This window comes from Gavialis gangeticus, unplaced genomic scaffold (assembly GCF_001723915.1).
Source record: "Gavialis gangeticus isolate Ggan-Ray unplaced genomic scaffold, GavGan_comp1, whole genome shotgun sequence".
NCBI lineage: Eukaryota > Metazoa > Chordata > Crocodylia > Gavialidae > Gavialis > Gavialis gangeticus.
Genome location: NW_017729022.1, coordinates 100540362 through 100550002, shown reverse-complemented (window position 1 = coordinate 100550002; position 9641 = coordinate 100540362). Strand labels below are relative to the sequence as shown.

At 43.4% G+C, this 9641-nt stretch overlaps 1 protein-coding gene and 1 long non-coding RNA gene across 2 annotated transcripts in view; one reads left to right on the top strand and one right to left on the bottom strand.

Annotated features, from left to right (window-relative positions):
* LOC109296326 (NADH-cytochrome b5 reductase 3) overlaps positions 1–9641 on the top strand; it is a 54527-nt gene that overhangs the window by 31520 nt on the left and 13366 nt on the right. Inside the window, exons 3-7 of the mRNA XM_019515723.1 lie at positions 2805–2877; positions 6183–6289; positions 7270–7399; positions 7750–7833; positions 7935–8020. Coding sequence (XP_019371268.1) covers positions 2805–2877; positions 6183–6289; positions 7270–7399; positions 7750–7833; positions 7935–8020 — 480 coding nt within the window. The remainder of the gene's footprint in view (positions 1–2804; positions 2878–6182; positions 6290–7269; positions 7400–7749; positions 7834–7934; positions 8021–9641) is intronic.
* LOC109296327 lies at positions 515–8384 on the bottom strand. Its single transcript, XR_002096956.1, has 3 exons — positions 8194–8384; positions 6999–7005; positions 515–525 (listed from the first exon to the last, which is right to left on the bottom strand). It is a non-coding gene; the product is annotated as an uncharacterized LOC109296327 (long non-coding RNA).

Here is a 9641-nt window from a genome sequence, read left to right as displayed (position 1 = left end):
CCAGAGGCTGGCCTGGCTTGCAATGCAGGCAAGAAAGCCAGTCGGTGAAAATGGAAATGGGGGAGGCATCAAGGGTGAGGGACAGGCTGGGGTGGGAGGGTAGGGGGGGAAAAGGGGATGTAGTAGTGCAGATAAAAGTGCAGAGGTGCCTGAGGTGTCAGATGTCCGGCAGGTTGCAGTGTGCCAGAACTCCACTGTGTATATTGAGTCCATGGGTTTTTCTGTACCTACTACCTAGGAGGCTGATGAAGTGCAGTTCATAGGCCCACCTCTGAAAAGTGGTTTGCATTGTAATTTGTTCCCTCTCAGGATCAGGCCTGAGAGACTGGAGGCAGAATGTTTTTTTGGTGAGGAATGCGCCTCTACAGGTAGTTAGGTTTTGTTGTTTTTGATAGATTCTGGTGTGCAATTTGTGGGGGTACTGGAGATAGCTGGCAGGTTTTGTGTTTTGAGCTGTAGGAAGTTGGCTTCAGTTCTGGTGATGAGGTTAGGTGCTTGTTTGAATGTACAAACCACTTTTCAGAGCTGGGCCTATGGGGCCTCCCTGTGTGCCCCAAGACAAAGACGCAATCATCCAAGCACCCACCTACATCACGAGTTTTGGCTGTCAGCAGATTGAGGTACAGTTCCCCCCAAACCCCTGCACCAGACTTCTTGAAACTTGGCATGTTTTGTGGCCTGAGCAGGGGCCACCACCCCTGCAGTTTTCAGCCCGCTGCGCCTTAACATGCACAGGGTCATCTGTGTCACGAGTTTTGCCTGTCAGCAGCGTGAGGCGCAGTTCCCCCCCAAACCCCTGCACCTATCTTCTTGAAACTTGGCATGCTTCATGGCCTCACCAGGAGCTACTACCCCTGTAAGTTTCAACCAAATCAGAGACAAAACAATAAAGTTATAGATATTTAATTGATCCCCCATTATAGCCTATGGCCAGATCTCCGAGGCAGCTCCGAAGCTTTAGGGCAGCTTCAGCTGGATCGAAGGGGCAAACCAATCCGGAGCTCCAGATTGGATCGCTGACATCTGAAGCGGGTGGATCCGAAGCTGGATCAAATACCTGCCTACTCGCACAGGCCTACTACATAGTACCAGTGGGTACTGCATAGTCATTTAGTACTGGCTAAAGCAGTTCTAGAGGTGTGCCAATATATTAGTCACATATCGAATGGGGCGCTGATAACAGGAAAATTAACATTATCAGCAGTCGCCTTTTTTTGGCTGATAATGTCACCAATAAATGCTGCATGCACGCAGCCAAGAATGCAGCCTGGCAGCTTGAAGAGCAGCATCCTGCTGGCAAGTCTGTGGAGGAAAGGGGAGTGGGGGGTGAAGATTGAGGCCCCCACATTGAGAGAGGAAGAGGGCCCAGCCATGGTGGTTAGTAGGATCCCAGGGCTGGGAGTAGGACAGAGCCACAGGCAGCTTGTCCCAGGGGTGTGGGGAGGGGGTGGGGAGGTGGGCGACTACCTGCCACTGCATGCACCTCTGGGGGAGGCATGGCAGGCATGTGCCCCCCTGGATTTGTGCAAGGGACAAGAGTGGCCTGTAGCCTCGGGACCAGGGGTGGTGCTGGGGCTGGGAGGGCTGGCTATCGGGTGGGGGGGGGCTACAGGGAATTTTGGGGTGGCTATCACTCCCCAAGTTCCTCCCCCCCAGCACCACCCATACTCATGACACTAGGGCTTCTGAGGAAAAGGCAGCAGAGCAGGGTGCCCCAGGTGGGGGGGGGGGCACTATAGCCACCCCTCCCAGCACTGCTACCACTGCCTGCCCCACACAGCTGAGCTCTGCCTATCCCCAGCCCAGACCCTTGCTGGGAAAAGGCTGGAACAGCCCCTGGTCCCAAGCCCACAGCAGGCAACCCACCATCGCCCCATGCACAAATTTGGGGGGGCACATGCCCCCCATGCCTCCCCCAGGGGTGTGCTCAGTGGTGGAGAGCCACCCCGCAGACCCCACAGATGAGCTGCCCTCGGCTGTGTCCCAGCCCCAGGGTCGCATTCGTTGACCTGCATTGGCAGTGCCTGCTCCTGCCCCACTCCCTCCCTTGCTGTGGGGGGGCCTCTATCTGCCCCCTGTGCCCCCCCCCACACCTTCCTCCCCACAGACTTAGTGGCAAGAGGCTGCTGTACAAGCTGCATTCCTGTAAATCAGCTGATGGATCAGTATCTGCCAATATAGCCAGTTAATAATCGACTATTGGTATCAGCCAAGAAAATCTTTAGCGGTACATCCCTAGCAAGTACTAAATGACTGCATAGTACCAAATGCTCAGTCAGGGGCACATGTATGTCTGTATTGTGTGTGTCTTGCTTATATTCAAAGTTAGTCTGATATTTCTGTTATATGGTGTCAGATGTTTATGATTTGGAAAATAGTAGGGCTTATAAGGAATTTGAATGGAAAGTGAATTTTTGACATGGCAGGGAAAGAGTGCTGAATAAATTATCTTGATCCTTGGTGTACACATGCCATTGAAACATTTTGCGTGGATTAGTGCTGGGTTGCCCAACCTTTTCACCCCTTGGGCTGCATGGGCAGTGCCTGATCAAGCCATGCAGTTCTTGGATATTTGGCAGTAAGGGTGGAGTGTCTGTGTTAATTGTCACTGCTCTCCTGCAGCCAAATTTATCGACCTGTAGGGAACCCTGTGGGCTGGATGCCATGGCTGTGCAGGCTGGATTTGGTCAGTGGGCTGGGAGTTGAGCACTCCAGGATTAGAGGGAAACTAACTTATGAAAATAGCTTTGACATGTCTATCTTAAACTACCAACAATGGGATTTACTTCTCCTTTGTCTTTCAGGAAGTTAGCCATGATACAAGAAGATTTCGTTTTGCCCTTCCAACTCGTGAGCACATTCTGGGTCTCCCTATAGGTACGTATTTGCATTGGTAGCCTGGTTTTTCTTCATAATGAATCAGCAATTTGTTAATTTTAAGTGGTCTCTAAGAACTACTTTAAAGAACATACTCAATTTTACTAATATTATAATTTCCCCTAAAATGTCATTAATATATTCCAGTTGACAAAAAATATTTTTATGGTGTGTGGAATTGCTAAATTTTATGGTTTAAATATTGCTGCCAGTTTTGCCTGAGCAAATAACTCTAAGATCAAACTATTGGCTGTTTCTTTTAAGAGAAAAAACTGATAATACAAGTTGCATATATTTTTGGTGCAGTGCTGTTTGTTTCCAATGTACATGGTATTTCCTTGACCACTGTAGGGGAAAAAAGCCAATAGTTAGTTCATTGCTCAGTCTTCAAGCCTGCCTTACCAACAGACATTGGGCGTTTTTATACATGTTCCTGATGTGGTGCCAGGTGCTTCTAATTAGCAAGCCATGCTAATTAAAAGCACCCATGCATCACATGTATCCACAGCACGCCTCCTTGCTGAGAAAATGGTGGCAGTGCACTTTGAACTAAAGGACATCAAATGTATTTTAGTTCAAAGCGCGCTACTGCCATTTTCTCAACATGGAGGCACACTGTGCTGCACATGATGTGCAAGGTTGCCAGAGTGTGTCAATTTACATGCTCCAGCAGACTTGATGCGGCGATTCTGGTCTGACTCACTGGATTTCCAGCGTGTCAGAACAGGCTCCCTGCATGTATGTAAATGCCCATTGTTCCTAGGAAGTTCTGTTTCCTTCTGCTTTCAAAGCAGCACTCAGCTGCTTCTCTTGCTTTCTTCTAGCTTTCTCCTGTAAGGTAGTTTGTCAGTCCTCTACCCCACCTGCATTTATTTACCCTGTATTTATAACTGGTCAAGGGGAAAACTGTTCTTGGGGCATATCTGTGTGGGAGACTTATAGCAGGCAGCAGCACTCTCAGGGATGCTCTACTGGAGTTATCCCTTAAATCCAAAGTAGTGTAGCATGGTAGCACAGCACTCATTTGGCTGATTAGCACAGCTGAGAGGCAGTGGCAACTAACCTGTCTGCAGCAGGGGGAAACAACACAACTACACAGTTTCTGACTCAGGAGATGGCTCTTGCAAAGCAGCATGGCCCATCTCGGGGCACAGCTGTTTGACGCATGCAAATCACAGCCCCTTAGCCAACTTTTAATCTCAGCTTCTTGCACAGGGTTTGCTATGCAGCCTACATACAGCCTTACACAGCTGCTGTTGTTTCCAGAAATCTTGGCAGATAACAGTGCATTTGACTGCCTTTCTGTTTAGCCTACAGGAAAGATGCTTATCATAAGTATCTGCTTAAACCAGGCCTGTGATAGGTTGCTGTCAGGCATGTCTGATCTATAGGCATTAGAACCTTTCCAGCATAAGTATACATTTTATCCATTACTCTCTCTCCATGTGCACCCACACACACATGCACACTGAGTTTTTGTATATTGCCATTACATGAAACTACAGCTGTGTCCTTCTGTAAATCTTTTATGTAGCTGTATTACTTTGTAATGTCACTCAGCACACATACTTAGTTAAGTGGATACTTTCCATGGTCAGTTTGGTGGCCTTATAGTTGTCATGGTTTTCACCCAAGATTTTCAAAAAGGACAAGAGCAAATCAAGACTCTACTTCAGTGTGTTACCCAAAATGGCTGGGGCTTGTTAACAAAATGGTGTGGGGAATAGAGGAGGTTCTGGAAAGACAGTGTTACAGTAGAACAAAAGGGTGGTGAAGGTCACCCTTCACAGCTGTGACACTTGTGTGAGATAGACAGTCTTGGCCCAGTACTTGGTTCTGATTTTTTTACAAATTGGGAGGACTTACTTTTTCTGTAGAGTTCTAAGGGAAGAGGGCCTGTGAGGCTGTGAAGGGATTTTCTCAGCATCTGCTGTCCTACCTGTGGAGAAAGGTGAAACTCAGAGAATTGCCCCTTCCCTCTGGGAGACCTTCTGTCATAGATACCTCCTGAATGACTTACCCTGACAATGATTTTATCTGGCAGGATTTCCTTTCTGCAATCTACAGCTGTAGCTAGTTAAATGAACTTACTGCAAAACTTGTCTTGGAAGAGAGGGGAGGTAACTTGACATGATATTCCTTGACAAAAAAAATGAAACAGCTTGATATATAAGTTCTCTCATGTACATATACTGTCTCATTCCTTGACTGCCTCAGTAGAAAAGTACTTTGGGTATAATGTCAGAAATACTTTAACTCCCTCGCATTCTGGTGGTGCTACATATTCCCATACGGCTTTAATGTAAGGTTGCATTCCAAGTCACTACCAATTCAGGAAAACACCAATATCTCATCCACACACACTTTACCATTTGGATTCAACTCATACAAACTCCAGTGTACCATTAGAGATGAGCAGCTGGCAGAATTGGACCCTTTCATCCAGCCTTTCTTTATAGAGCTGAAATAAGCCAAAATAGTCATTTAAAGCTAAAGCATTAATAAAATGAAGGTGTCTTATCCTTCAGATACGGTGAAAATGTTTAGGAAGTCTGATTTCCCCCCCACAAATTCCTTAGCCATAACATCCCAATAAAGGTATTAAAACCTTAGGAAGAAATTTAGGGGAGCGGGGGGAAAAAAACAAACTTTTACTAAATTGACTGAGAAAAGTTAGTTTTTTTGCCCAAAGGAAATGGCACGGCTAGTTTGTTAGCCCACAAAGGGTTAAAACTTGAAGGGTGAAGTCAGGGCTTTAGGAAATTACATTTAAAACAGGATTTTAATGTTAATCTCAATGCACCTTGAAGTATGGACCTCCTGCCTCCACCAACCGCTTCCCCAAGCATCTTCACAATAGTACTTTCAGATGTAAACCATTTGTTATGTCAAGTCATTATCCTGTAACTGATGATGAAGTGCTAATGATATGTCTAAAAGAGTTGTTCTTGTGCATCCTTTTTGCACATCTGTATTGGTGGAATATATTAATACCCTCCATAAAAATCTAACTTAGTTATGGCTGTTACAGTAAATAACAAATCTCTGCTGTCCCTCACTCCCTAAAAAGGAGGATAAAGCAGCTGTAAAAGCTGAACCACCTGTCTGTACCTGCTTGACTTTATGAATGATGGAGAAGGAAATATGGCAAAGTGATATGGAAGTACCAGATGGCAAGGGAAAAATTACTGCCACTGGAACAAAGGGGTAAAGGAACTTTATCGCCTTGCTTGTAGTTCTGCCATGTCATCAAATGGCCCCTCAAAAGTAAACTATTCACCCCCCCCTCCCCCTTCTGCATTTAGGACAGCACATCTACTTGTCTACTCGGATTGATGGGAATCTGGTCATCAGACCCTACACACCTGTGTCCAGTGATGATGACAAAGGCTTTGTGGATCTTGTTGTGAAGGTAAGGCTATTATTGTGCTGTACTTGGCTACTTTGTGCCCTCAGGGTTAGAGTAGAAAGCATGATCTTATAAAAAGGGGGGGGGGTGAAGTTGGACATTATAATCACGTTAGATTCTGTTCAGTCCCAACACACACACACACGCACTGATCTATTATAAGTAGTGGTTGAGGAAAAAGTGACTTTTGTTAATACAGAGGTATTAATATGCTTCTGTGCAAGTTCCCAGAGTTAATTACTAAAAGACATCCAATCTGTAGAAGTTCGCACAGTTCTTTAGCATTTAAGAAGCTTTCAGGCTTGTTGGATCTTCTCTGGTCTTATTCATGAATAATATAGTATCATAAGCATGAATGTAGGGGGATTATGAAGTATGGAATCTGATAAGATAGGATGCCCAACACCACACAACCATTCTCCCTGGCTCAGTAGTGAATTTAGATCTGCTGAAGTTCTGAATCTTTGTCTCTTGGCAGTCAGGCTGAGTTATTCAGGAAAGCTTTCTAAAGCTGCTAGAACTTATTTTTAAACTCTTGCACTCTTTTGACAGTTCTTCCAAGTTGTTTCACTTGCTGAGTAAGACTTTTTTTTATAAAGTCAATGCTCTTCTATTAGCCATTTCTCTTTGTGGGCAGCTCTATGGGTTTTTACTATTTCCACATGGGAAAGTTTCACCACTTACCAAACCACGTCCCTGTAGCCCTGGACACCTGCTCCCTCTAGCCCTGGAGCTCATCTTGGTTCAGTTTAAACCCTTTTCCTTACCTTAATTTTTGGGGTAACTAAGTGGTAAAACTTGAATGCATCAGTCTGGTGTATTCCTTTAGCATTCCCTCTTAAGTAATACATTGTCTTGACTGAGGAGTTTAGGCATACCATGTTTTCTATTGTATTATGGAAGCTTGTTTTCAGCTTTGTTCCTCCTATTTATCTGTAACTAACTCAACCCAACTCTTCCCTTCAATCCTTTTTCTTTTACAGATTTACTTTAGAGGGGTCCATCCAAAGTTCCCTGATGGAGGAAAGATGTCTCAGTACTTAGACAGCCTGAAAATAGGGGATACCATTGACTTCAGGGGACCCAGTGGCCTACTTGTCTACAAAGGAAAAGGCAAGACAGAGTTTGAAATACTGTATCCAGAGTACAAGGCACAGACATTCTTACAAAACTGATAAATGTTCACTTTGCTGTTCAAATTAACTCTTGACCCTGATGAGATTAAAGCCTCATTTGAGGCCAAGAACTGTACTTCTTTAAGTATATTGGTATAACATGAGTAGTCTATCCCATAGAAGGGTACCCTACAATTTAAGTGACATGCTCTGGGCCTGGGAACAAATCAGTGAAAATCAGAATTAAATCTGAGGACTGAGAATCACAAGACCTGTGTGTTTTAAATTAGTTTCACAGCCTGCCTCAGTTATTTCACCTTGTGTTCTCTCTCTCTCTCTATCTTCCAGGCAAGTTTGCTATTCGTCCTGACAAGAAATCTGAACCGGTTATAAGAACAGTGAAATATGTTGGAATGATTGCAGGTGGAACTGGTATGTAAGAATGCATTTTCATTCTGTCATTCACAAACAGAGGTGACCGTCTGTGTGATGTGTATGTGTATGGGTTTTTTTTAATTACATTCCTCTTTCAGGGATAACACCCATGCTACAACTTATACGAGCCATCACGAAGGATAAAGATGATCCCACTGTTTGCAATCTTCTGTTTGCTAATCAGGTAACTCTTGCCCTTGTTATTGCAAGATGTGAATGTTGTCCTTTAAAATAACAATTCCCCAAGGACACGCACAGTGCACCCATACCACTCAGAACTATAAAACCCTAACACCAAATTAAGCATTTACTAGTAGTCATATTGCACTTGAGCCCCATGCTCAAATTGTGAGCTACTTTATGCCATGAGACAATGCTACCTGTACTCTTACAAAACTTAAAAGGTTGACAGTGTGAGTCTTAAGTTTTTAATGATCGTTTTATTGAAAAAAAATTGTGCATGCAGGTTTTTATGAAATTGATAAATTAGCAACTGTTATTCAGTATGAGCATATTTACTTGTAATAGTTGCTATTTGAAAAAGAATGTTAATTATTTCAGACCACCATGAGAATTTTCAGACATGCCAAAGTTTCAGTCACTAACAAGTTTCTAGGACTTAGTCTCAATTTCAAGTGCCTTTAGCCTAAATAATGTAGGCATCTGTCTGCCTTTCAAACCAGTTGCTCTCATCCTGTCTCCCTGTTTTTTATTCATGCTGGATTTCTGTGCACCATCAATTCAGCACATTTTTTTTTAAATATCTGAAAAGATTAGTATCATTTTAGGTTTGTAGGAAAAAAGATCAAAATCTCAACCTTTTGTTTAAAAATATAGTATGTGTAGCTTCAGCAGAATTTTAGACAAAGGGACAACATTTTCCCAATTTCTGTGACAGGCAAGTAACTGATCATCATACTGTTTGTCTGCCATTTCCTCTAAGATGTTCTTTATCTTTTCTGGTTCAGATTCTACCCCCAACTAAATATCTGTGTTCAGGATTATAAATGTGTCCTGTATTCTCTCAAATAAAACCTCATTTACCTCCTCCCTTGTTTTGCTTATTAAGGCCTTACTGAATTGTTTTCATGTCCTCCTTGGAGTTTAACATACCTACATTTAATAATTACTTCTGTGGCTAATGTACTGTTTGTGACTTCTGCCTCACTAAAATGGCTTTCATTGTTGTCCAGATGCCTGTTTCAAGTCAGTCAGATCCAGAAATTGCATTCTTGTAATGGATGCTCTGTCATGTTTGTCAGACTCAGAAATAGGTGCCATTTCAACAGCAGGTGCCGGCACATTCTGTCCATCTCTGCGTTCCCAAATATTTCTTTTTCTCTGGTGCCAAATCACTTTGGCTAGAGTATCAATGTCTTTTATGCTTACTGTCCTGTAGCACTGCTGCTGCTATGGGAATAAGATATGTTGGCTTTGGTTAATGCATTTGCATTAGAGAAGATTAGGGATCATCAAATATGTAGAGCAGAGCTCTGAGCTGTAGGGGGAGGCATTTTCTAGGTTTTAATATGAAAGTTGAGTTAGTTGCTACTGAAGATACTGAAAGAGCTTTTTACTTTATGTAGTAATATGACTGATAACATATTACAGTGCAGTCTGGTTAAAAGATCAGGCACATTTTTATTCTGTTCCTTTAAAGGGAAACAATCTAGGGCTCATCAGTGTTGTGGAAGTGACAAGACCAGGAATAATAATTGCATTAGTAACTTTTCCAAGTTACTTTAAATCTTGTTTCCATCTTCCATGTTTAAAACTGAAGTGATTTTGAGGTAGGGTGACTCCCC